Source organism: Pipra filicauda, unplaced genomic scaffold (assembly GCF_003945595.2).
Source record: "Pipra filicauda isolate LSUMZ 115617 unplaced genomic scaffold, ASM394559v2 scaffold714_size134307_pilon, whole genome shotgun sequence".
Classification (NCBI taxonomy): domain Eukaryota; kingdom Metazoa; phylum Chordata; class Aves; order Passeriformes; family Pipridae; genus Pipra; species Pipra filicauda.
In genome coordinates, this window is record NW_024104881.1 from 19,516 (window position 1) to 45,269 (window position 25,754).

At 57.8% G+C, this 25,754-nt stretch overlaps 4 protein-coding genes and 1 long non-coding RNA gene across 11 annotated transcripts in view; 2 read left to right on the plus strand and 3 right to left on the minus strand.

Moving 5' to 3' along the window:
• Positions 1-1,406: 1,406 nt before the first annotated feature.
• Positions 1,407-4,686, minus strand: LOC120324809. Its single transcript, XR_005566417.1, has 2 exons — positions 4,323-4,686; positions 1,407-4,219 (listed from the first exon to the last, which is right to left on the minus strand). It is a non-coding gene; the product is annotated as an uncharacterized LOC120324809 (long non-coding RNA).
• Positions 4,687-5,724: 1,038 nt separating this feature from the next.
• Positions 5,725-7,680, plus strand: LOC113993538 (cobalamin binding intrinsic factor-like). Its single transcript, XM_039389201.1, has 8 exons — positions 5,725-5,968; positions 6,093-6,236; positions 6,310-6,432; positions 6,524-6,693; positions 6,868-7,021; positions 7,199-7,337; positions 7,423-7,544; positions 7,619-7,680. Exons 1-8 carry the CDS (start codon positions 5,725-5,727, stop codon positions 7,678-7,680), a joined length of 1,158 nt encoding a protein of 385 aa, XP_039245135.1.
• A 2,954-nt stretch (positions 7,681-10,634) lies between these two features.
• Positions 10,635-14,282, minus strand: FEN1 (flap structure-specific endonuclease 1). Of its 2 annotated transcripts, none has more exons than XM_027731801.2 (2): positions 14,209-14,282; positions 10,635-13,125 (listed from the first exon to the last, which is right to left on the minus strand). In XM_027731801.2, exon 2 carries the CDS (start codon positions 13,122-13,124, stop codon positions 11,967-11,969), a length of 1,158 nt encoding a protein of 385 aa, XP_027587602.1. In that variant the 5' UTR covers position 13,125; positions 14,209-14,282; the 3' UTR covers positions 10,635-11,966. The 2 variants fall into 2 exon arrangements, with proteins under 2 accessions (XP_027587602.1, XP_039245134.1); XM_039389200.1 differs by lacking the exon at positions 14,209-14,282 and adding an exon at positions 13,251-13,368.
• A 26-nt stretch (positions 14,283-14,308) lies between these two features.
• On the plus strand, positions 14,309-14,993 carry TMEM258 (transmembrane protein 258). Its single transcript, XM_027731800.2, has 3 exons — positions 14,309-14,409; positions 14,493-14,602; positions 14,743-14,993. The coding sequence occupies exons 1-3, from the start codon at positions 14,407-14,409 to the stop codon at positions 14,867-14,869; spliced, it is 240 nt and encodes a 79-aa protein (XP_027587601.1). The 5' UTR covers positions 14,309-14,406; the 3' UTR covers positions 14,870-14,993.
• Positions 14,994-16,308: 1,315 nt separating this feature from the next.
• Positions 16,309-25,754, minus strand: part of MYRF (myelin regulatory factor) — a 50,495-nt gene continuing 41,049 nt past the window's right edge. For 3 of the 6 annotated variants that reach the window (XM_039389195.1, XM_039389194.1, XM_039389196.1), the window contains exons 16-27: positions 25,575-25,647; positions 24,932-25,020; positions 24,544-24,612; positions 23,850-23,930; positions 22,674-22,759; positions 22,305-22,466; positions 21,251-21,529; positions 21,075-21,162; positions 20,695-20,769; positions 20,446-20,548; positions 19,776-19,850; positions 16,309-19,583 (exon numbers count right to left, since the gene is read on the minus strand). In XM_039389195.1, coding sequence (XP_039245129.1) covers positions 19,497-19,583; positions 19,776-19,850; positions 20,446-20,548; positions 20,695-20,769; positions 21,075-21,162; positions 21,251-21,529; positions 22,305-22,466; positions 22,674-22,759; positions 23,850-23,930; positions 24,544-24,612; positions 24,932-25,020; positions 25,575-25,647 — 1,267 coding nt within the window. In that variant the 3' untranslated portion in view covers positions 16,309-19,496. The remainder of the gene's footprint in view (positions 19,584-19,775; positions 19,851-20,445; positions 20,549-20,694; positions 20,770-21,074; positions 21,163-21,250; positions 21,530-22,304; positions 22,467-22,673; positions 22,760-23,849; positions 23,931-24,543; positions 24,613-24,931; positions 25,021-25,574; positions 25,648-25,754) is intronic. The other 3 variants (XM_039389199.1, XM_039389198.1, XM_039389197.1) reach the window with 3 other exon arrangements.

Consider the following 25,754-nt stretch of genomic DNA (forward strand, 5'->3'; position numbering starts at 1 on the left):
GACCCCAAACTCACCCAAATCACCCAAAAAATGACCCAAAACTGACCCAAATCTCCCCCCAAAGCAGCTCCAAAACTCACCCAAGTCTCCCCCAAAAAATGACCTAAAACTGACCCAAAACTGACCAAAAAATTGCACAGCTGTGCCATCCCAAACCACGCTCCTTTCTGAAAACCAGAAAATAAGGAAAACACCTGGGGAGCAACGGGAAGAAAAGCTGCTGGAACAGCTCTGATTTCCCAGGTGGGTTTTATTATCCATTTTATCCAGGCTGGGATTTTCCCTACCTGTCCACCGCCGATTCCCTCATTCTTACCCCAAAATGTCCGCCCTCTCCCCAACATGTCCCCTTTGTCCCCTGCAGAATCCCCCCGACGGTGACGCCCCGGGACCTGCGTGGGCGAGCGGAGCCTCCGGTGCCCCGAGCCCTCAGCTCCCGGTGCCGCCGCCTTCCCGGGAATCCCACCGGGACACCGAGACCCATCCGGGACACCGATCCCGGGACACCGATCCCTGCGCCGGGACACCGAGACCCATCAGGGACACCGATCCCGGGACACCGATCCCTGCGCCGGGACACCGAGACCCATCCGGGACACCGATCCCGGGACACCGATCCCTGCGCCGGGACACCGAGACCCATCAGGGACACCGAGACTCAGCCGAGACACCGAGCCCCCCGTACCCCCCGCTCCTTGCCCGGGCAGCCCCGCTCGGTTCATCCCCGGGCGGTGTCGCTCCCCGTCCCATTCCCGCTCTCATTCCCGGTCCCGCTCCCAGTCCCGTTCCCATTCCCGGTGCCGCTCCTATTCCCACTCCCGTTCCCATTCCCGCTCTCATTCCCGGTCCTGTTCCCATTCCCGGTCCCGTTCCCGTTCCCAGTCCCGCTCCCATTCCCGGTCCCGTTCCCATTCCCGGTCCCATTCCCGCTCCCATTCCCGGTCCCGTTCCCATTCCCGGTCCCGTTCCCATTCCCGGTCCTGTTCCCATTCCCGGTCCCGCTCCCATTCCCGGTCCTGTTCCCATTCCCGGTCCCGCTCCCATTCCCAGTCCTGCTCCCATTCCCGGTGCCGCTCCCAGTCCCGTTCCCATTCCCATTCCCGTTCCCATTCCCGTTCCCATTCCCATTCCCGTTCCCATTCCCGTTCCCATTCCCATTCCCGGTCCCGGTCCCGCTCCCATTCCCGCTCCCATTCCCGCTCCCGTTCCCGTTCCCGAGCTGCAGTGCCGGGCGTTCCCCGCAGACGGCAGCACTGAGCGCAAAGAGCCGCCGCGGGTTAATTAATGAGCCCCCCTGAAATCCCGGCTCAGATCCCGGATTTGGGGAGTCACAGCGAGGGGAGAGAGAACAAACATCTGAACACGCAGAGCTGCTTCTTGTTCCCCCACGCAGGTCACCTGGCACATTTCCAAGTCCTTTATTGTTTTATTTCTATACACAAACGTTTGGTTTGTATTTCCAAACCCTACAGGTCCACGTTCAGACTTTCCTGTGGAATAAAGTCCTGTCTGTAACACACCAGACACGGGAGTTTATTCTGAAATCGATTTTGAAATAAAATACTATTATTTCCCAATATACATAAAAATGAGGAACTCTGCAGTGTTTTACACACACCCCCCTCGTGAATTTTCAGGCATTTTGGGGCTGTCACCTCCCCTTCTTAGGGGAATCTGCCAGGACCCTGCTGGGAGCCAGGGGGTGGCTGTGCAATGTCACAGCCCTGCAGGGGAGGACTCCCGTGTGACATCCCAGCCCCAGGTCACCCCAGTGCTCAGGGGGACAAAGGGGCTCCCGGGGGGCACGGGAGGCCCCCCTGGAGCAGAGCAGATGGAAGATTGTTGGCCAAGCAGGACACGGGGATGATGTTGTGAGGAGGATGATGATGGTGTCACCTCCTGGCTGGCAGAGCATGGGAAACATGGATTCTCCCATGGGACACTGCAGAGTCCTCGGTGACAACACACCAATTCGTCCATGTGTGACCCACAGCATCCCTGGCCTGAATCCAAACCCAGTACCTGGAATAAAATGGCCCCTATCCCAGTGAAACCAGTACAGCAGCCAGTTCTTTGCCCAGCACACCCTGTCCCTGCCCATCCCACAGCTGGACACCTTCTCCAGAAGGATTCTGTGAAGGGGCCGGAGCAAAACTCCTTCTAAAATCCCCAAAATTACGTGCAGTGCCTCCCCATCACCTGGGTGACCTTATGGTAGCGGGATAAGAAACCAGTTAGACAGGAATTTCCCTCTGTTTTCCCGCACCTGATGCTAGAATAATCCTTGGATTGCTTCCCAGTACTGCCCAGTACGTCCTTCCCCACTGTTTTTCCCGGTACCAAGGTTAGATCAACAGGGCTGGAGTTTCCTGGAAAGCCCGAGTGGGATACAGCTGGAGAGAGTCCAGCCAGCACAGACCTCCTGGGCCTTCCAGGACCTTGGGTGGATGACTGAAGGAGGTTCCTGCTGGGAACCCCAGCCAGCCTCACAGCCTCATGGATATGGATCTGGCCCAAGCGGTGCCCAGTGATCCCAGGTGGAAAATCCCTGTCCCTCCCCGGCCGGGCACAGTTGGACACACAGATAAGCCGCTGGCACCGTGGGAGGACGGGCGGCTGGAGGTCCCTGGGAACAGTTAAAAGCAGCGAGGACGCCCGGAGAGACCAATTCCCGCGGGATTGTGCCGTCCCGAGCGGATCAGCGCGCCCCGACAGGATGCTGGGCCTGGCTTTGGCCACGGGGGTCCTGCTGGCCCTGCTGGGCTGCACGGCCACGGAGCACTGCGGTGAGTGGGAGAGGGTGGAGACTCCGGAGAGCCCGTGGATGGGCCGGGGGATCCCGGTGACCTTCCCTCTCCTTCAGCGGCCCCGCAGGACCTGGTCTGCCGGTTGCTCCAGAGCATGGAGGGCTCCATCAAGCCCGGAGAGGTGCCGAATCCCAGCATCCTGCTGGCCATGAGCCTGCTTGGGGTGGACACCCAGAGTCCCAGCTACAAGTTGCTGCTCCAGGAGATCAAGGAGGAGGTGGTGACGAGAGCCCAGAAAGGTAGGGAAGGGAATGAGGGGGGTCCCTGGTCCTGGGGGATCAGATTCCGCAGGTTTGGCACTGCCAGCTCCCGGGGGGACAGGTCCCATCCCACCACGCTCCCGGTGTCCTCTTGTCCCCACAGCCATGACCTCAGGACAGGTGGCTCAGCACGTCCTCGCCCTCCTCTCGTCCTGCCAGGACCCCCGGCAGGTCCACGCCCTGGGACAGACCATCGACCTGATCTCCATCCTGCAGCAGAAAACGGATGAGGAGATGGCCGAGCTGGGTACGCTGGGCCCTGGGGGGTGTCCACCTCCCTGCATCCCATCATCTCACTGCTCTGTTTTCCAGAGGACAAGGGCCATCCCAAAACCACCCTGTTCAGCGTGAGCCTGGACACCACGGCCCTGTGCCTGGCCAGGGCAGACGGGTACCGGGGGCCAGCGGTGGCCTTGGCCAAGGAGGTGCTGAGCCCCAACAGCCCCATCGGTGTGGGTAAGAGATCCCTCTGCTCCCACATTCCCGCTCCGGGGGGCTCTCCGGGGCTCGGCAGTGACCCCGGGACCCGCAGACACCCGCGCCGTGGCGGTGCTGGCCCTGCTGTGCGCCCACGACAGCGTGGAGGACCCGGAGGTGCGGGATCTGCTCCACGAGGCAGTTTGGACGGTGACCAACGACTTCCTGGATGAGCAGGAGGAGAGGAACGGCCTGATCGGGAACATCTACAGCATGGGGCTGGCCCTGCAGGTACGGGGGTGGGGAACGTGCCGTCACAGCCACCCGGTCCCGGTCCCAGATTGGCCACACCACCTCCCACCTCTTCCGCAGGCACTGGAGGCCTCAAGGGACTTCTACGCCCCTCGGGACTGGGACTGTGCCCAGGCCTTTGCCGTGGTGACCAACCACACCTTCGAGCTGCCCATGGCCATCGCCCAGGTGCTCCCGGCCCTCGTGGGCACGTCCTACCTGGATGCGGCCACGCTGAACTGCGGTGCCCCCACGGATCTGTGCCCAAGCCTGGGGACACGCAGGGTTCCCACAGGTATGATGAGCCCACCTGGAGCCTCCCAGACCCCACGGGAGTCCCAGGACATCACAGTGCACTACTCCATCACCAACAACCTGCAGGGAATCCCCTGGCACTACAGCATCTCGGTGACGGTCCCAGGGGACTCCACACTGCTCGAGGTGCTGGAGAGGGCAGAGGAGATGGATCCCGAAAACTTTAGGTGAGAGCCAGAGGAGCCAGAGGGGGGGATTTGGTATCTCCCCACCCAGCCCTGAGCCCACTCACCTCCCCGGCAGCTTCAGGACGGAGCAGACGTCCTGGGGTCCCTTCGTGGTCTCCATCCACGGGCTGGCTGGCAGTGACAATGACAGGACCTACTGGCAGTTCCTCAGCTCTGGGAAACCTTTGGATCAAGGTGGGCAGTCAGGGAAGGTGGGGGGTCATGCTGGGGGTCTCCACGTCCCACCCTCACACATCCCTCTGCCACAGGGGTCGGAACCTACAAACCACACTCCGGGGAGCACATCCAGGCCATCTTCAGCACCTACTGAAGCCACCAAGAGACCCTGGATCCCACCAGGGAGCAATAAAGGGCCATTCCAGCGTGTCCCTCTGTGTCCCTGGGGAAAACAGGGCTCAGATCCTGTTTTGCCTTCTTTTCTTCTTCATTAGTTCAGCTTCCCTCTTCTCTTCCCCACAATCCCACATAAATCCAGCCTCACCCAGACTCTGGACTGTCAGTCCCATCCTGTGTGTCAGCAAAACCCTTCCCAGTCTTGCCCACTAGTCACTGAGTTGTTCCTCTGGCCACATTCCTGTACTTCAGGTTCAATAAATCTGATCTCTGCACAAGCTCTAATTGCATTAATCAGGTGTAATAATGTGGTTTGATTATTACAATCCCAATTAGGATCAGCCTGAGGCCACCAGTTGGATTTCTCCCCCGGAAATCTGGAGGTGGTGGCCTGAGGTCCCAAAGGTTGCAGCTGGGGGTGGGGAGAACGATTCCAAACCTGGTTCTGGGACTCGATCCCCGGCCGGAGTCACCAGCACCTCCCAGTTGGGTCCCAACTGCTCTCCAGGCACGTGGAGCCCCATTCCCTACTCCCACTGGGCCCTGCCCAGACACTCCTTCAGCCTGGACCTGCTCATCTCCCACATGGACCCTTCCAAGGCACCTTCCAGCCCCAACCATTCCAGGATTCCATGGACACCGTCTCCAGAAGGAGCTGGGAGGGACGGGATCCAAACTCTTCCTGACACCCTGAAAAACAACATCCACAAACCTTCCACCATCTCTGGGATGGGGGATCTTATCCAGGACATCAAACCAGTCAGACAGGACCCTCCCTTCCTCAAGCCATGGGGACAGTGACACCCTCCAGCTGCTTCCATTGCCACACAGATGAGGTGGCAGTGCTGGGGCAGGTGTGGCAGGGCAGGTGACCAAAGGATGGCACCAGGAGCAGATAAAAGCCAGGAGGAGGCCCAGAGAGACAAGTGCCCCTGGTCTCTGCTGCCCTGAGCGGATCAGCTTTCCCAAGGGCAGAGGATGCCAGGAGTGGCTTTTGGCCTCGGGGTCCTGCTGGCCCTGGTCTGGGGCACTGTCACACAGGGCTGTGGTCAGTGTCCCTCCTCCTGCAGGGGCACTGGAGACACCCCGGTGACACTACAGGGGCAGGAGGGGATGGGACATGGGGGTCCCGGGGACCTCCTGCCCTCAGGGCCAGAGGGGTGCTGGGCTACGGCCTCCTGTGACCAGCTGGTCCGGGAGCTGCTGCGGCGCATGGAGGAGTCGATCCAGCCACACGCACGCTCGAACCCCAGCGTCCTGCTGGCCATGAACCTGCTTGGGGCGGACATCGAGAGTCCCACCTACAGGTTGCTGCTCCAGGAGATCAAGGAGGAGGTGGTGACGAGAGCCCAGAAAGGTAGGGAAGGGAATGAGGGGGGCCCCTGATCCTGGGGGATCAGATTCCTCAGGTTTGGCACTGCCGGCTCCCGGGGGGACAGGTCCCATCCCACCACGCTCCCGGTGTCCTCTTGTCCCCACAGCCATGACCTCAGGACAGGTGGCTGAGCACATCCTTGCCCTCCTCTCGTCCTGCCAGGACCCCCGGCAGGTCCCTGCCCCGGAAGAGCCCATCAACCTGATCCCCATCCTGCAGCAGAAAATGCATGAGGAGATAACCCACAACGGTACTGTGTGATGGCAGGGGGCACAGGGGGCCGGGGGTGCCACTCTCCCAGCTCACCCCTCTTTGCCTTGCAGTGATCAGCTGGTACAACAGGAGCCTGGACATCCTGACCCTGTGTGTGGTGAAGGAACACGACCGAGGTGCAGCCGTGGCCCTGGCCAAGGAGTTGCTGAGCCCTGACAGCCACCTCGATGTGGGTAAGGGACCCCTCCAGCCCTGCTGAGCCCCCTGCACTGCCACAGTCCTGCTGCCCACCCAGGGCTTGGCAGTGACCCCAGGATCCCACAGACACCCGTGCCATGGCGGTGCTGGCCCTGGTGTGTGAGAACAACACGGCCCCGTACCAGGAGCACCTGATTCAGTGGGCACTGGGCAATGTGACCAACGGCCTCCTGGACGAGCAGGAGAAGGGGGAAGGCGTGATCGGGAATCTCTCCAGCATGGGACTGCCCATACAGGTGTGGAGGGGGCTGGGGGGCTGGCCATACAGGTGTGGAGGGGGCTGGGGGGCTGGCCATACAGGTGTGGAGGGGGCTGGGGGGCTGGCCATACAGGTGTGGAGGGGGCTGGGGGGTCACGGCCACACAGCTCTGCCCCTGGGCTGCTCGTGCCACCTCCTGCCTCCTCTGCAGGCTCTGGAGTCCTCAAGGAAGTTTTATGCCCCTCGGAGGTGGGACCGTGCCCAGGCCTTCCACGTGGTCCAGACCCACGAGCAGGAGTACACACAGCCCATGGCCATCGCCCGGGTCCTGCCTGGCCTCGTGGGCACATCCTACCTCAACGCAGGTAGGGCCGTGCTGCCCCCCCCAAACGCCCCCGAGCCGACAGCTGCCCTTGTCCCCAGTGCAGGTGACACACGGCATTCCAACCCGGAGCCCCCCAGGCCCCACAGGGACCGTGCTCCTGCCCCTTTCTCCGTGGGAGTGTTCCAGCTGCCCACCCTGCCCCTCTCCTCCCCCACAGCCCCCCTCACGGTGCAGTACTCCATCACCAACACAATGAAGAACTACTTCCACTACTCCACCTCGGTGTGTGTCCCACCCGGCTCCAGGCTGCTGCGGGTGCTGCAGGTGGCACGGGATGAAAAGCCCCACATCTTTAGGTGAGAGCCAGAGGGACGGGGTGGGGGACAAGGGGAGGGGTTTCCGTCCCCCACCCAGCCCTGAGCACACTCACCTCCCCGGCAGCTTCAAGACAGTGAATTACGATCACTTGGGTCCCTTCGTGGTCTCCATCCACGGGCTGGCTGGCAACGAGACTGAAAGGACATACTGGCAGTTCTTCAGCTGCTGGAGTCCCCTCCAGCAAGGTGGGCAGCTGGGATGGGTGGGGGGTCATGCTGGGGGGTTCCACGTCCCACCCTCACACATCCCTCTGCCACAGGGGTCGGAACCTACAGGCCAAAAAACTGGGAGCACATCCAGGCCATCTTCAGCACCTACTGAAGCCACCAAGAGACCCTGGATCCCACCAGGGAGCAATAAAGGGCCATTCCAGCATGTCCCTCTGTGTGTGTGTCCCTGGGGAAAACAGGGCTCAGATCCCTTTTGCCTTCCTTCCTTCTTCATTTCATTAGTTCAACTTCCCTCTTCTCTTCCCCACCATCCCACACAAATCCAGCCTCACCAGACTCTGGACTGTCAGTCCCACCCTGGGCATCAGCAAAGCCCTTCCCAGTCTTACCCACTAGTCACTGGGTTGTTCCTCTGGCCACATTCCCGTACTTCAGTTCAATAAATCTGATCTCTGCACAAGCTCTAATTGCATTAATCAGGTGTAATAATGTGGTTTGATTATTGCAATCCCTGAGGCCACCAGTTGGATTTCTCCCCCGGAAATCTGGAGGTGGTGGCCTGAGGTCCCAAAGGTTGCAGCTGGGGGTGGGGAGAACGATTCCAAACCTGGCTCTGGGACTCGATCCCCGGCCGGAGTCACCAGCACCTCCCAGTTGGGTCCCAACTGCTCTCCAGGCACGTGGAGCCCCATTCCCTACTCCCACTGGGCCCTGCCCAGACACTCCTTCAGCCTGGACCTGCTCATCTCCCACATGGACCCTTCCAAGGCACCTACCATTCCAGGATTCCATGGACACCGTCTCCAGAAGGAGCTGGGAGGGACGGGATCCAAACTCTTCCTGACACCCTGAAAAACAACATCCACAAACCTTCCACCATCTCTGGGATGGGGGATCTTATCCAGGATATCAAACCAGTCAGACAGGACCCTCCCTTCCTCAAGCCATGGGGACAGTGACACCCTCCAGCTGCTTCCATTGCCACACAGATGAGGTGGCAGTGCTGGGGCAGGTGTGGCAGGGCAGGTGCTCCCATGGAGACATTCCTGCCTGTGCCCCACAGGGTGCCCCTTTTCCCCTCACACCCCCCATCCCAGTGCAGTTCTTCATCACCAACACCCTCCAGGGAAAACATTTCCACTATCCCCCCTAATGGGGTTCCTTTTCCCACCAGGAGCTGGCACAGCGCTGGCTTTGGATCCAGGACGGGAATGCTGTGGATCACACACGGTTGGTTTGGTTGTTGCTCCCTCCTCAAGGACTCTGCAGTGTCCCACGGGACAATCCACGCCTGCTGCTCTGCCAGCCAGGAGGTGACACCATCCTCCTCCTCCTCCTCCTCCTCCCCCCTGGGTCCCACTTGGCCGAGAATGTCACGCCCGCTCTGCTCCAGAGGGGCCTCCAGTGCCCACCGGGAGCCCCTTTCTCTGGGTGCCCTGTGGCTGTGCCATCACAAACAGGGCTGTGACATCACACAGGTGTGTCCCCCAGCAGGGCTGTGACATCACCACGCTGACACCAGGGAACACTGGGAGCCATCCCCCGGCTCCCAGCGCGGTCCTGATGGGCCGTGGGGAGCCATGAGCGATGGCAGCGCCCTGCTCTCCGTGCTGCTCCTGCTGGTGGCCACCGTGGCCGTGCCCCTGGCCATCCGCCTTCGGCACCGGCCGCTGGGGACACCCGACACCTGGAAGTGCGCCGGGAGCCGGGCCAGGGACTCCCGGAACAGCCAAGCGGCACCAGCGGGTCCCAGTTCCCCCCCGGCTCAGGTGACCCCTGCCCAGCGTCCAGAAGCTCCCGGGAGCTCCCTGTACATCCCGTGCGGATGCAGCCCCGACTGCTCCCCCTGCACCACGGCGTCCCAGGAGCTGCAGGACGTGGTGATGCCCGAGAGGACCGGGGAGCCCTTCCCGCAGGATTCCTGGGTGTGCCAGACGCTGTGGGAGGACCTGGAGAAGCTGGTGGAGCGAGGCCACCTGTCCTGCTGCGGCTCGTCCAGCTCCTCCGGGAGCCCCCCTCCCACCAGGAGCCGGCGCCCATCGAGGGCCTCCATCCGTCGGAAAGCGTCCACGAGAGCCTCAGCCCATCCCAGAACCCGCCGCCGCCGCAGATCCTCGGCTCCCGGGAGAGGCTCCATTCCCTCCCGGAGCCTCAGTGATTCCTGCCAGAGTCCGGGCAGAGGAGCCCCCACGGACAGCCCACCCCGCCCCGGAGCCGTGGGAATCGGCACAACCTGCCCGGGCCTGACGATGCACATGGCCAGGAAAAACCTGGAAGTCAAACTGGGAGCCCAGCCCACTGCAGTGAGGCGTTCCCAGGAGCAGGTGGCACAGCAGGACGTGTCCTCGAGACACCGGTGCCCAGCCCACGGCTCCCAGGGAGCTGCGGCCGTGCCCTACGAGAAGAGCGTCCGTGCGGTGCTGGATAAAATCCTCCAGCGGGAAGGGAACGTGTTCCCGTCTCCAGGGCCCTCTCTGGAGCTGGAGAAGGAATATGCCCACACATCCAGCACTCCTGGCAAAAGCCTCCATCCCTCCCAGAGCCTCTGTGTGACTCCATATGGAGGAGCCCCCCTGGACAGGCCTCCCTGCTCCCTGAGAGCCACAGGAACCAACAGAACCCGTCCAGCCTGGAAAAGCCTGGGAACAGAAGTGGGAGCCAGGGCCATTCCAGCAGAGCACTCCCAGCAGCAGGGGGCCCAGCAGGACGTGTCCCGGGGCCGGCAGTGCCCCATCCACGGCTCCCGGGGCACGGCGGTGCCGTACGAGAAATCCCTGCGCGCGGTGCTGGACGAGATCCTGCGGCGGGAAAGGAGGCCGGAGCGGCCCCAGCTCCAGGGAGCCCTCTGGGGATGTCTGGCGAGGGTCGGGATGAAGTTTGTGGCAGCAGCTCAGGCACTTCAGAGGTTTCTCTGTGCTAAATAAAGCGGGATCTCCCCGGAAGCTGAGAGCTCCCACTGCTCTGGGTTCACTGGGACGGGGTTCCTTTCTTGCCAGCAGCCGTGCCCTCTCGGATCCCCGGCTTCCCACACCGCCTGCTCCTGGTATAAACAGTGCTACTGCAATTAATGGATACGTCATTAATAACTAATAACACTGGAATTAATTAATATCAGCAGCAGAAACAGCGGGAATCTCTGTTTGGAATGGGAAAGGGAGGAAAACATGGAGTGGAATACCACGGAGCACAGGGCAGGGAGGGGGGGGTGGAAAAGCAGCTTTTAAGGAATTCTTCTCCGAGGTTTTATCCCAACAAGGTGCTGACACGTGGAAAGCTGGAAGGTAACTCCTAGAAACTGTGACATATGGAAAACAGACAATTTAGGGATGTTATTTGCAAATATTATTACTTTTAAATCATCTTTCATCCCTCCACCACAAAACCATTCCTGTTCCTTCCCACATACTCACCATGAAGATCCTCGGAGATAAAAGAGGAATATTTAATTAAGAAATTCCTGTTAGGACCGATTATGGATTGAAAGATTTAAGAGAATCCCCAGCAAGGAAGCAGAATCCCACTTTTAGCAATATTTATGGATAAGGAATATGAAATAAGTCTTAATTTCCCCGCAAAACAAGCCCAGCTTCTTTCCCAAACTGGCAGAGAGCAAACCCATGGAATTCTGATGTCTACAAAGTATCTAAAAAGCTTAAAACTGGAACTTTCTGTGCTCCTGCCTGTGCTTGGTTTGTTGCTGTTGTGGAATTCCATCTAAAAGTGGGATTTTTTTCATTTACAACCACGGTTTAAGCCATTTCTCTGGAAAAAGAGAAACAGTGTCTTGGTTCTTACATTTTATTCTAGAAACAAAACCCTGCACGTGGCTCCAACAAGCAACAAAACTACAAAAAATACAGAATTAAATAAGAACTCAAAAGAGGTTTTAACTCCTAATTTCCAGCCCAGGATCTGTCAGTGTGCACAACACGGAAAGATGCCTCTGGAATTCAGGGGTGAAGAGGCTGCTTTTCTAGGCTCCTGGATATTTTTATTTTTAAGCAAGACTCAGGCTGGGAGAGCTGCAGCCAGCAGCTTTCCTTGGATTATGTACTAAGGACTTTGTTGGAATTGGGATCACAACTGGATTTTAAACAAGTGAATATGAGAAGGGAAAGAAAAACCTAAATAAACTCCCATTAAAGAGAAAATTTTACCTCATTATTTGAAGCCTCCTTCCCAATTCCAGCTTGCCTTCCACTCCCATCTTACCTCTTTTGGGATGGACAGGATTGGGTTAATCTAATTTGTCCCTGGTTTGCTCTGCAGCTGGAATTCTTAACTTTGGGAGTGTTCATGTCCAGAAGCTGCTCCAGCTCTCCCCTCTCCCAGCCTCATCCGTTCCTTCCCAGCACTAACTGTTCGTCATTAGCCCAAAATTCCCCGCCGAGCCCCCAAAAGCCCGCAATCCCAGCGGTCTGTGGGTGCCCAGCCCCGTCATTTCTCCTTTTTAGCCTTTGTGGCGGCGGCGCTGGGCTTCGGGCCGGGCTTGGCTTTCTTCCTGGCCGCTCCCTTGGGCTCGGGCTCCTTGCGCTTGGCCGAGGTGATGGAGCCGGTGACCTTGAAGAAGTCGTCCAGGCGGCCCTGGGTGCTGCCCTGGCGGCTCTTGCTCAGCCTCCTCACGCCGTTGCGGATCCGCTCCTCGCTGAACTGCTTCTCCCCGCACATGAACTGCACGAGCCGCTCCTCGTCCGGCTCGCTCCACTTCAGCTCCACGGCGTCGGGATCCACCACCTCGGGCTCCAGGAAGAGCTTCTGGGCCTCCCTGTGCGGCCAGTTCTCGGGCAGGGGGTACTTCTTGGTGTCGAGCTGCCGCACGATCCTCTCGATGGACTTGTGCTCCCGGATGAGCTCCACGGCGCGCTTGGGCCCGATGCCGCGGATGCTGGCGCAGTAGTCGCAGCCCAGCAGGATGCACAGGTCCACGAACTGCTCCCAGGTGAGCTGCATGTCCTGCAGGACGCGGTTCAGGTGGAACTCCTGGATGGGCAGCTTCTTGGTCTCGCTGGCCGTGAGGTGTCGCATGAGCACGGGGCTGCCGAAGGTCAGGCAGTCCATGTCCTCCGTGGCGGCCGCGTACACCTTCCCGGCCTTCACCAGCGCGGCGCAGCTGGCTTCCGCCTCTCCGGGAGCCTCCACGTAGGGGATCCCCATCAGCTCCAGCAGCTTCTTGCACTCCTGGGTGTGCTGCGGGGTCACCTTGACCAGCCTCTTGCTGTACTTCTCGACGTTCTCCTCCTCGCCGGCCTCCTGCGCTTCCTGCAGGTGCTTCTCCGCCTCGGCCCGGCGCTCCGTGCGCTTCGCCAGCTCCCCGGATTTCAGCTGCGGGGGCTTCCCGTCGAACACGTACACGGGCTTGATGCCGTTCTCCACCATGCGGATGGTGCGGTAGAACATGCCCATGAGGTGGCTGGTGGTGTCGCCGTCGTCGTTGTGCAGCACGTCGGTGCCCTGGCGCACGGCGATCAGGAACTGGTAGATGCTCATGGAGGCGTCGATGGCCACCTTCCGCCCGAAGTACGACTTGATGTCGTTCTCCCGGATGGCCCCGGGGGCCACGTCGGCGATGAGCTTGGCCAGGCCGTGGATTCCCATCCTGGGGAACGGGAAAGAGGAGGTTGGGAGGGGGCTCTGCACAGGGAATGTCAGGCCACCCAAAGAAGGGGGGCCAAGAGGCGGTCGCTGCTTCCCCTGCAAACCATCACCCTGTGGTGCCGTTACCTCAATTCCAGCCTCAGCCATTACCCCAATTCCAGCCTCAGCCGTTACCCCAATTCCAGCCTCAGCCGTTACCCCAATTCCAGCCTCAGCCGTCACCCCAATTCCAGCCTCAGCCGTCACCCCATTTCCAGCCTCAGCCATCACCCCAATTCCAGCCTCAGCCATTACCCCAATTCCAGCCTCACCATTACCCAATTCCAGCCTCAGCCATTACCCCAATTCCAGCCTCAGCCATTACCCCAATTCCAGCCTCAGCCGTTACCCCAATTCCAGCCTCAGCCGTTACCCCAATTCCAGCCTCAGCCATTACCCCAATTCCAGCCTCAGCCGTCACACCAATTCCAGCCTCAGCCGTCACACCAATTCCAGCCTCAGCCGTTATCCCAATTCCAGCCTCAGTCATTATCCCAATTCCAGCCTCAGCCGTCACCCCAATTCCAGCCTCAGCCGTTATCCCGGTTCCACCCCCAGCCCCCCATCATCCCCCACACCCCACCGTCAGCCCCCCACCTCAGCCCATCATCACTCCCCTTCCTCCCTCAGCCTCTCGCAGCCCAATCCCGCTCCCTTAAATTTCCCTGTGTCCACCATTATAACCCCACCACCTCCCCATTTCCACCTCACTATTTCCCGGCTCCCCAGGCCTCCCAATAACCCTCTTCCCTTCTCACCCCCTCCAGTCCTCCATTACCCCCCTCCCAGACCCTCCTCAGCCTCTCCAGCTGCCCCTATCCCGCCCCCAGCCTTCTCAGCCGCCATTACCCCCTCAGAGCCCCCCCGGTACCCCGTTCCGCCCCCAGCCGCCATTACCCCCCTCCTCGGCCTCCCCTAGCACCCTCTCTCCAGGCTCTCCTCATCGCCCCCGGCCGCCGCTAACCCCTCGACCCCCCCCCCATTCCCCGCACGACCCCCATTCCGGCCCCGTTCCCCCCCAGGCCCCACCGAGAGCCGCCATTACCCGTCCGCTCGCACCGCCGCCGTTCCCGCGCTCCGCCGCGGCGCCCGCCGGGAGCCTCCGCGAGCCAATGGGGAAGCGGCGCCCGCGCGCGCCGCGCCTCGTTCCCGCCGTCACTCCCACTTCCGGCGGCGCGGGGGCCGGACGTGCGGCGGAGGCGGCAGCGGCGGAGCCGACGTGTCGCAGCGGGAACTCGGCGACATGGTGAGGGCGCAGGGGGGGTGCCACGGGGGGCCGGGGTCGGTGCCGATCCCGGCCCCGCTGAACCGTCGCTGTGTCCCTCGCAGGAGCTGGAGGCGATGAGCAGATACACCAGCCCGGTGAACCCGGCCGTGTTCCCGCACCTCACCGTGGTGCTGCTGGCCATCGGCATGTTCTTCACCGCCTGGTTCTTCGTGTATCCCCCCGGGACCGGGCGCGGGGGGGCGGGCGGGGGTGTCCCCTCACCCTTCTCTGCCTCCTGATCCCGGATTATCCCACCAGTCCCGGGCTCCCCTCCCCTCGTTTAAGATTATCACCTTAACCTCGGTCCTGCAGATACGAGGTGACATCCACCAAATACACCCGGGACATCTACAAGGAGCTGCTGATCTCGTTGGTGGCCTCGCTCTTCATGGGCTTCGGAGTCCTGTTCCTGCTGCTCTGGGTCGGGATCTACGTGTGAACCCCCCGACGTGGGATTCGGGGAAGCTCTTTTTATATTTCTTTTGTATTTCAGCAAAAAAAACAACAAGCCCTCCTGTGTCAGGTGTGGTGTGCGACACCCGAATAAAACTGGCTTTGTGACACACCTGCCTCGGGACTCCTGCTTTGTCTTTTAGGTGTTTCTGTTTACCTGGATTTTCCAAACCACTCGGATGGAATAACGGGATCGTTTGGGTTGGAACAGCCCTTTAGGATCAGAGTCCAACCCTTCCCCCAGCACTGCCACCCCTGCCCATGGCCCCAAGTGCCACAGCCACAGGGATTTTAAATCCCTCCAGGGCTGGTCACTCCACCACTGGAGCCTGTTCCAATGCTTGACAGCCTCCTCCACGTAGGAATTTCTCCCTAATATCCAATTTACAGCTCACCTGGCGCAACTTGAGGCTGTTTCCTCTCCTCCTGTCACTTGTTCCCCGGGAGAAGAGGCTGATCCCACCTGGCTCCAACCTCCTGTCAGGGATTTGTGGAAAGCCAGAAGGTCCCCCCTTGCTCCTCCTTTTCTCCATACTGGCACAAGGTCCAGATGCTTTGGGATATGCCCGGGGTTATCCCAGATTTCCATGCTCTGTGCAACCAGAAGAGTTCCAGTGCCACCTTGTGTCCTGGTACAGCCAGTCTATGGAAAATAAATCCTAAAGCTGTTTTTAATCCCTCAGTCTTGCTTGCCATGGCATCCCCTCACCCTTTTTTGGGAATGCTGTGCATGCTCTCATCCTGAACCAGGAGTTTTATGGCTCAGCAGTGAGAGCAAAGAGCTGGATTAATTAATTTATTAATTCCTGAATTAACTGCCTGGTCTATAAGCAGATTTATGGATTTTTAAGGGCAGATTGGAATTTTAGCCCAGCTTTCAAACAATTCCAGATCCAAAACACAAATTCAAGCCCCAGTTTCCTATTTGGAAAGGAAGATTTCCTTTTGTGGACTCTTGGATCCTTCTGGATCTGGCCCTGCCCTCTGACATGTGAGAAATAACAGGTCAGTGGCAGATTTCCTTCCCTTTTTTTTTTCCTTTGCTTTCTTTTTTTTTTTTCTCCTTCCCTTTTTCCTTCCTTTCTCCTTTTTTCCTTTTCTCTTTTTCCTTTTTTCTTCTTCATTTTTTCCTTTCTCCTTTTTGCTCCTTTTTCCTTCTTCCTTTTTCCCTTTCCTGTCTTTCTTTTCCCTTTAATCTTCCTTTTTCATTTTCCCTTTTTTTTTCCTTCTTCATTTTTCTCCCTCTTTCTAATTTCTTTTCCCTTCCTAATTTCTTTTTGCTCCTTCCTTTCTCCTTTTTATCCCCAACAACCCTGACTGGACCCTGTTTGGGCACATCCAGAAACTCCCACTGATTAAAGACAGGGAATTTCCTCCATCCCACTATTATTCCCTGGGAAGGCAGGAAAGCACCAGGAGCCATCCTTGGATACAAAGCAGTATTTATATATTTTATTCATATGGGCACATTTACCTCCAGCAGAAAACAAAGTCTAAATAAGCCAAACAAAACAAAACAAAACAAAAAAAATAGGGGGGGGAGGAATCCAGAGACTCAGCCCCTCCAAATTCAGCAAAATATAAATATAAATCAGGAAGAAAAGAAGGAAACCAACGTTTGTTCCCCACAAATAAAAACCAGGAATCAAGAATAACCTGCTACAAATGCAACTCTACAAACTGGCTGGCAAAATACAGTGATTAAAGCTGTGGCAGCAACATTTAAACCAACAAATTAGTGCTTTACTTGGTGGTTTTTTCCTTAAGTCTTCCAGTGGTGCCATAGTCTCTATTTACAGGCTTTAAGCTCCAACAGCAGGACAGAAGAGTTGGGAATTTGCTTTTGAAACAAATTCCCAAACAGCCCAAGTTTCCACCCTTTTGTCTTCCTTCCTGCCAGGAATGTCTCTGGATGAAGAGGGATTTCTCCAAGCTCGGAATTCCCTCTGTCCCACGCAGGGAAAGGCCTGATTGTGAACTCTCTGGGGACTGACTGGGGACAGGGAAGGGGCAGGTGTGGGGTTTGGGGAGAAATCCATACAAACAGCTGTTTCCACGGGCCTAGAAGCAATTCCATGACTCCTTGATTTTGATTTTATAATTATAAACCCCATTTCTGCCTCACTGGGCAGCAGCTGATGATTTTTAACATGGAATCCTGGAACGGTTTGGGTGGGAAGGGGCCTTAAAGCCCGACCAGTTCCACGGGTAGGGACACCTTCCACTAGCCCAGGTTGCGCCAACCTGGATTTGAACACTTCCAGGGATGGGGCATCCCCAGCTCCTCAGGGACACCTGTGCCACTCCAGACACAAGATGCCATTGCCACTAAAAGCTCCCCCCCGAGTCCCTGTCCTCTCCCGATCCCGGGATCGCTCCCGGCCCCGTGTGGGCAGGGCTGGCCCTGGCACTCCAGGAGGTGCCTCAGCCCGGCTAAGCCACAGTTTTGGAGGCAGCATTTGACAAATAGGTGGGAAAACACTGTTCCCTGGGGTTGTTCCACAAGGGAAAAGGCACCAGAGATGTTTCCAAGCCCTCAGGCACTTGGTTTGCTGGGAATCCCACTGAATCCCATGGATGAGCATCGTGGGGACACCTGAGAGATCCCAACTCCTCCTGGGCCACCACTGATTGATTCCTTCCCTCAGGAGCGGGCTGGGATGTGCTGGGAAGTCTTGGATGAGGTGGAGGGGATCTGAGGGGGTGATTGCAGGCTCTGGCCCTCCCAACATTCCCTGTTTCCTCTTCCAAGGGCCATTTCTCCCAGCCCGGCATCACTCACCTGAGGAAGGACGTGCCAGCCTGGGCCGTTGATTGCCAAGGGGACAATAAACCTGCCAGGGAATTCACTTTCCAGCTTAAAGCCGGGAAAAACCCCTCGGGGCAGGCGGAGGGAAGAGCACTGAGCTACATCCAGGTGTTTCCTTCGGGATTTGAGGGGGAAACAGAGAATCCTGCTGAGCACGGAGCCGACCTCCTTGTGCTCAGGTATTCCCAAGCCTTGGGGTGTCTTCTTGTCCCACTGAGCTTCTCAAAATTGGGTTTTCCGACTGCTTAGCTGCTCGGAATTCCCTGCTCACCCACTATTTCCTGCTTCCCAGGATTCAGTGGATTTTAATAACTGCGTAATTCAGTGTTTGCTGCTTCCAGGCCTAAAGCCCTGACCTGGAAACCACTGACTCCAACAAGGAATTTTAGGGCTGCTGTGCTGGGATAAGCTCAGGAGGTGGATGCCAAGAGACAAAACCGGTCATCCACAGGAACCATCACTTTACCTGGATAAAAACCATCCTGTTTTTCCGGAGCAGCTCCCAAGCGTCCACAGGATCAGCATGTGGCATTTCCCCCTCACTGTTTTCCTTAGGGAAATCCATCTCGGAATAACCTGGAAGTGGCTGAGCCTCCAGGAATGCAGATAACTCCTTTTTAGCACGAGGAGCCGGAGCGGGATGGGGAGGGGGATACACACGGAGCCACTTGGCTTTCCCACGTGGCTCGGTGGGGCAGGATGAAATTCCCATTTTTTTTTACGGCTTAAAACCCCAAAGAACTCAGTAGTTTAGCAAGTTAAGGACTTGTAACAGTAACATATCCCAAAATACCCCAACACAAGTGCTCTGGGAGGGCAGGGACAGCTCGGAGCCGCTGCCATTCCCACTTTTTGGGAGACCACTGCCCTCTCCCGAGGCAGAGATCCCGCCCTGGCACAGATCCTCACGTTCCCAGGGACTCAGCCTTGCTCTGCAGGGCGCTCCAGGATTTTCCAGCAGTCTCTGTCCTGCACATCTGGGCAGGGGTTGGTGTTGGCTTGAGAGCTGACCAGGCAGCTCCATACGCTGCTCCCAGATGGATAAAAACAGATCCCACAACACTCGGCGTGGGAGAATCCCGGTCATCTGTCACCCCTGGGTTGATGCCAAGTGCCCCCACGCTCAGCAGCGGCTTTAGTGGGAGTTTTATCCATCCAGACCTGGATCTGGTGGGATTTAAGAGCACAGAGAGGAGGGGGAATGATGTGGAAGCTGCTCCTTCTCGGGTTGTTCCCAGGGGAACGTGTCCATTGGCAAGTCCGGGGGGCTCCAGGGGGTCTGTGGGAAGTGGCCCTGGGCCAGCTAGAAGGAACAGCAACTCCAGTGTACGACTTCCAGTATGTCCAGGCACAGCCCTCCTTTCCAAAGGCCAAAGCCCTCGGAAAGGGCTCCAGTGTTGAAGCAATTCCAGTGTTGTGAAGAACTGACGTGGGACACCCGGGAGCACCAGGAGATCCGAGGAAGGAGCATCCCTTTGGGATGTGGCCTTCAGTCCAGTGTGATGCTTCCCAATCCAGCGTTGGAAGGGGAGGGAGAAGCGATGGAGGACACAGGGGTCTCCAGGAGGGAAAGGAGAGGGACGTGGGATGGTGGGAACGGGCGCGAGGTCACCCCTGGAGCCACCCCGGGGCTGGTGGTGGGTTTTAGGTCCTGGGTGTGCTCAGCACCACCAGCCACCAGCATTCCAGCTCCGGAGCTGCCGCAGGACACGGGGATGAGGCGGGGCTGGGGAATTCGGGAGGCTCCCCAGTGGCACCAGTCCCCCTCCTGTCTCCAAGCAGAGGGCACTGGTGCTCCCGGGAATCACTCGCAGAGCCAGTAAAACTGGAAGTAATAGTCAGTGAAGAGCTGGCCCAGCTGCTCCGGGGAAGTGCCGCAGTCGGCCTGGCCCTGGGAATGGGAAAACGAGCTTACAGGCGGGGGCAGGATGCCAAGGAGGGAATTCTGCCTGGATTACGGGCTGGAAAAATCATCCCCCCCCACCAACAGCGGTGGTGCCACGTGGCTCCTAAACCTGCCACGATCCCACATGTCTCTCCTTCCACAAGGCAAGAGGAAGGAGGGGCAGCTGGTGGAACTCACCGGCTGAGCCACTCGGAAGTGGTAGGAAAACTCCTGGAAAGACATCATCACCAGAGGCCAGCGGTGCGTGGTGTCCTGGGGAAGGAAGGGGGATAGCTGGGATGAGATCAGGGATGAGCAGAGGGATGTTCTGGGGAGGGAACACACGGCCTTGGGCTCTGGAGTGACCCCACGGAGGTTTCCCGGAGAACAAGTGGGATGAGGAGCGGCTGAGGGAGCTGGGGGTGGGCTCATCCTGGAGAAAAGGAGGATCAGGGCGATCTCCTCATTCCCTACAACTCCTTGACAGGAGGGTGGAGCCAGGTGGGGCTGTGCTCTGCTGCCAGGGAACAAGGGACAGGACAAGAGGAAACAGCCTCAGCTTGTGCCAGGGGAGGTTCTGGATGGATATGTGGGAAAATTCCTGTAATGGAGTGGGTTGTCAAGCATTGGAACAGGCTCCAGTGGTGGAGTCCCCACCTCTGGAGGATAAAACCCGTGTGGATGTGACACTTGGGAACATCATCTGGGGTGGCCTTGGCCATGCTGGGGGGATGGTTGAACTCCATCATCTTGAAGGGCTTTTCCAACCAAAATGATTCCATGTTTGAGCACAAATTCCCTCCAGAAACTCCTGTGCTGCCCGTGGGTGCTGTGTTGGGCTGACTGTGAGCTGTTCCCTTCTCCTTACCTGTGCATCCATGGTATCCATGGAGCTGTTCCTGCTCACAGCATCCTGGCAGGGATCACTGGAGACAAGGCCACAAAGGGAGATGGACACAGCGGAGGAGGAGCTGGGAAGAGAGGTCACAATGAGAGTCTGGAAGGGGAACATCCACAGCCCCTTCCCCACAGAGATACCATGGCCACATCAGTGTCCGGCCCCTCTGGGGGCACTGGAACACCCAAGGGATGTTCCTTTGGATCCCTGGCCACTCACTTCATCTCCAGGGTCAGGTTGGTGTCCACGGCCGTCCGCTGGTTCACAGGGATGCGGAAGCTGAAGTTTCCAGTCCTGGGAACACAGAGAGAGGATGAGATGTCTCCAGGCTCTGGGAAGGGTGGGATAAGACCCAAATCCCTGTTGGGCTGAGGATTCACACAGGAGATCTTCCCAAGGATGAGCCCGTTGCCAAACACTTTCCCTGAGGGCAGCACTGGCAGCACCAGTTCCAATTCCCAGGGAATGGCGTGAGCTGCCATGAGGTGATAGCAGAAAACACCCAAGGAAATCTTGGAAAAACTCCAAGATTTGTCCATTTCTTTCTTCCCACGGTGCTGCTGCCACCAAGGTGCCCCCAGCCAGCCCTTCCTGCTCACCTGCAGGCGTCGGAAGCGGCGCAGTACTGGGAATGGATGGCCAGGTTGATCTCCAGGATCCGGATGGATTCCAGCACTGGGCTTGGCCCTGTCGGCGGGAGAACGAAGCGTTTAGGAACAGCTGGAAAGCCCTGAGGGAGGAAGGCTGGGAGGGACAGGAGGTGGGAGCCACGTACCATCCGTGCCGGGACGCTCCGCGCGGAGCCGCTCGCTCACCGGCTGCCAGAGGCTGCGCCGCTGCCGGGAGCTGCTGCGGGAGAGCGAGAGGTTGGAGATGTACTTGGATTTGCCCTGGATGTGGGAGAAGGGGGAGGAGGGGCTGGCATTGGGGCTGCCGAAGCTCTGAGACCTGTCAGGAGTCTTTGGCCACTTGGAGTAGGAGGAGGATTTCCCGGTGATGCCCCTGGATTTGGCTTTGATGTTTGTCGCTGGAAGGAGGGAGGTCTGGCTTTGGTCTGTGGAAAAATGGGAGAGGAGGTTGTGCTGAGAGGCTGGGATTGGGTAGGAGCACCGGGATCACCCTGTCCCCATGTCACCTCCTGAATCACCCAGGCTGCCCCGGGAAGCTGTGGCTGCCCCATCCCTGGAAGTGTTCAAATCCAGGTTGGACGGGCCTTGGAGCAACCTGGGCTAGTGAGGGTGTCCCTGTCCATGGAATGGGATGAGCTTTAAGGTCCCTTCCATCCAAACCATTCCAGGATTTTGTGATTCCATTCTCTCTGTGCCCGATGGTGCCAGGGATGGAATGAAGAGGGAATGAGGTCACACCTCAAGGTAGGGCTGCTCAGGTGAGCTGAGCCTGGAAGTGCTTCCCGTGACTTTGTGCTGGAAAAGTGGGAAGCTCCAAATCCTTTCCAGCCCCAACTTACCCCTGGCAGCAGGATCAGGGATGCCTGAACTGTGCACATGGGCAGAGAAGGATATAAAGGATAAATATAAGGATATAAAGGATATATATGTGGTATAAAGGATATATATATTGTATAAAGGATATATAGAGGAAATAAAAGATATAAACAAAAGGATATAAAGCCATTAGAGAGCTTCCAAAGGAGGGGGACAAGGATGAGGAAGGATCTAGAGGGAAGGTGTGGGGAAAGGGAGCTGGAATTGTTCGTCCCGGAGGAGACCGAGGAGACCTTCCCACGAGGAGCAGGAGGTGAGAGACAAGGATGTCACACAAACCTTGGAGATGTCCCAGAACCTCTGGGAATCTGGGATGGCCCTCACCTGTCCTGTTGGTGCCGTGAGTGGGGCTGGTCTCCGAGGGGACCACGGAGGAGACGCCGGTGGGAACAGCGGAGCAGCACACGGAGAAACACGGAGGGCTGAAACAGGCCAGGACACTGGGAGCAGGAGAGCCCAGGGATACTCCAGCTGTGTCCTCCGGGACTGCAGGGACACGGGAATAACTCACGGGATCCAAAGGGAGCAGCGCCCAGTGCCCCACCACCCATTCCATGAAAGCAGAGCCATCCCAGCACGGTGGGATGGGAGAGGCACCACCCTGGTCATCCTGAATCCCAACCCACCATCCTGAATCCCAACCCACCATCCTGAATCCCCACCCACCATCCTGAATCCCCACCCAGCCCCCACCGTGCTCCGGGGGGCTCCTGCTGCCGGCTCCATCGGATATGGCCGTGGATCGCACCGTCTGTGTCTTATCAATGTTCTGGCTTGACCTGGAATGCAGGAAAGTGAGGTGAAAACCTGGATTGGGACTGTGGTGCCGCTCGCAGGTGTGGAGGGGAGAGGCTGCAGCGAGGTAACGGGAAGAGGGACACGGAGGAACAGGAGACACGGAGGAGGACAGAGCGGAATGATCCGGGAAAGGGAAGGCAGGAGAGAGGCACACAGGCCATGAAGACAGCAAGGAGAGCTCAGAAATCCATAGGGAATCCTATGGCAGTCCCACGTCTGGCAAGGACAATAGGACAATTCCCAGCTGCTTCAGAGGACACCAGCAGCACTCCTGGATCATCCTGGAGCAGGGTGGATTTCACTCTCAGTAGTGATATCCTGGCTGGGTTTGGGTTCTTGGGACTCAACAGGCTCCAAGCACTCACATTCCCTAAGGAATGTGCCCCTCATCTCTCCGAGACTGTCTGTTCCTCTCCTTGTTCCTCACAAACACACACAAGTTAATCCTGTGGAACTCCAGGTGTTTCACTGCAGCTATTCCTGAGCTGAGGACACCACAGGAATCTCCTGAGGATAAGGGAGATGGGAAAGGGGGGGAATCTTTCTCCCAGGTCTGCAGTGCTTTTGGGCACCTGTGTCCATGAGCACTGCTCCAGGTTTCCCAGGGATTAATGGAGCTTCCCACCCTGGGAGAAATCAAAAACCCACTTTGTCCCCTGCAAGACTTATTTTATTACAGGGATTTCTTTTCCAGGTGAAAGGAGACTCGGTGCTGGTCTCCTGGACGGAATGTGGAGCTTCACCTTCATCCCATCAAAATCCAACCCTTGTCCCTCGTGTCCTTCCACTGCCTCATTCACCTTTTCCATGTGTGGCTTTATCCTGCTTTACTTGCAGGATGTAATTTCCTTATTTAACCTTTAATTAACTGAGTTTTCCATCTCCTAATCCCAATTTCCCCTGCCTAACAGGGTCCACAGCCCTTCCTCCCGGAATTCCATTGGAGTCTCACATCCATTTCTCTGCTTTCAGTTTTGCTTCAGGTTTTTTTGGTCTCCTGGGATGCAGATGGCAGGAAAAAAAAAGAGGAATTAAGAGAAGGAGTAACGGGATAATGAAACAGTCACATACCGTGGACACAGAGCGACCGGAATTCCGGGACCCCCGTGCCGGAAGAGGGCCAGGAGACAGGCAGTGGGCACAGCAAAGGAGCTGCAGGACAGTGAGGGACACAGGGAGGACAGGAAAAGTGGGAAGATGCCCGGGAGGACAGGGAACGAAAGAGGATGTGGAAGATAACGGGAAGGAAAAGACAAAAATGGGGAAAATTAAAGACAAAGTGGAAGGAAAACGGGTTGGATGAGGAGATGAAAGCAGGAGAGGAGGGAGAAAAATGGGACAGGGAAAAGAGGGAGAGAAAAAGAGTCTCATTATCAGGTCACAGGAGCTCCCAAAGCTGGTCCAGTCCCACTGAACCAGTGGGATGAGGCCGGAGCGGCATCCAAGGAACATCCAAGCCTGGCCACGAGTGGATTGGTGAGCAGCCAAATGGGGCATTCCCTTTTCCTTCTCTATTCCTCACTTCTCGCTCCAGATATTCCTCATTTCCTCCAGATATTCCTCATTTCCTCCAGATATTCCTCATTTCCTCCAGATATTCCTCACTCCAGATAACTCAACCGACACCAGACTGGGGTGTGTGGGTGTGTCGGGTTGGATTTGCCCCTCTGGAATTGTGCTCCATGACGCCAGGGCAGCTGGTTTTTGTGCCTCAGCCTCTCCCAGGCCCCCTCATCCCTCCCCAGCGGCTCCCAAAAACACCCACCCGTCGATATCCACGAGATCCTCCTCACTGCGCAGGCTCAGCACGTAGAGAGTGGACATGGACACAACGCTGGAAAAGAGAGAGGGGAAAGCTGAGCAGGGACATGGAGCAGGGATCTGTCACGGTACCAATCTGCTCCCAAGGGATTCCAGCACACGAAAGATGGCTGCTCCATCCCTGGAAGTGCCCAAGGCCAGGTTGGAACGACCTGGGATACTGGAAGGTGTCGGGGTTGGAACTGGTTGAGCCTTAAGGTCTCTTCCAACCCAAAGCATTCCAGGATTACGTGGAAAAAGCCCCTCACTGCACCCCCCATGGATGGCACGGCCCAGACGGATCAGGCAGAGGGAGCCAAGGGAGAAGGATCATCCCAGGTGCTGGGAATCACCTGAATGCCATGATGATGACCAGGGCAATGATGGTGCCCTGCAGGAAGCGCTGGCTGATACAGGCCTGTTCCGGGACAACCGACGGAGACTGCAAGGAAAAAACACCCGGATCAGCTCAGGAACCCCAAGATCAGCTCAGATTCCTGCCACAGACCTCCCCAAGCCCATCCTGAGCTCTCTTCCTGCTCCCTGGAAATCCTGAACTCCCCCCAGTCTGGAAGCCATTTAACACCCCCATCAGGCACAGACAAAAGGAGTATCATGGAATCATTAAGGCTGGAAAAGCCCTCTGGGATTCCAGAGTCCAACCACTCCATAGGCACCACTAAACCATGTCCCCAAGTCCCACATCCACACGGATTTTAAATCCCTCCAGGGATGGGGACTCCACCACTGCAGTCTGTGCCAGAGCTGGACAACCCTTTCCATGAAGGAATTTTCCTGGATATCTGACTTAAACCCCCCCCGGTGGCCGTTTCCTCTCATCCTGTCACTCGGGAGCACAGCCCGATCCCACCCGGCTCCACCCTCCTGCCAGGGAATTGTACAAAGGGGTAAGGGCCCCCTGATCCTCCTTTTCTCCAGGATGAGCCCTCCCAGCTCCTCCCACCTGGCACTGCTCCTTTGGGATCCATCCCTCACCTTGGTGGCCACTTTGTGGGGTCTCTTTTTGTGGGGAACACTTCCCGCCCGGCTGAACTGGCTCCCTGTTTGGCTGCAAGGAAAAAGGAGCAATGGAGCTGAGCTGGGCAGGGATGGCTCTCCAAGCCATTCCCAGGGAAAAATGGGATTTTCCAGTAGGCAACAAACCCTCTGTGTGGC

What these genes read in the sequence shown, in the direction of transcription:
- FEN1 (XM_027731801.2), bottom strand. Translation starts at nt 13,124, where the DNA reads ATGGGAATCCACGGCCTGGCCAAGCTCATCGCCGACGTGGCCCCCGGG.
- LOC113993538 (XM_039389201.1), top strand. Translation starts at nt 5,725, where the DNA reads ATGGGACATGGGGGTCCCGGGGACCTCCTGCCCTCAGGGCCAGAGGGG. An exon ending in GGTGACGAGAGCCCAGAAAG is followed by an intron (nt 5,969 to 6,092) that starts GTAGGGAAGGGA and finishes TTGTCCCCACAG; the next exon opens with CCATGACCTCAGGACAGGTG. An exon ending in GCATGGGACTGCCCATACAG is followed by an intron (nt 6,694 to 6,867) that starts GTGTGGAGGGGG and finishes CCTCCTCTGCAG; the next exon opens with GCTCTGGAGTCCTCAAGGAA.
- TMEM258 (XM_027731800.2), top strand. An exon ending in TTCACCGCCTGGTTCTTCGT is followed by an intron (nt 14,603 to 14,742) that starts GTATCCCCCCGG and finishes TCGGTCCTGCAG; the next exon opens with ATACGAGGTGACATCCACCA.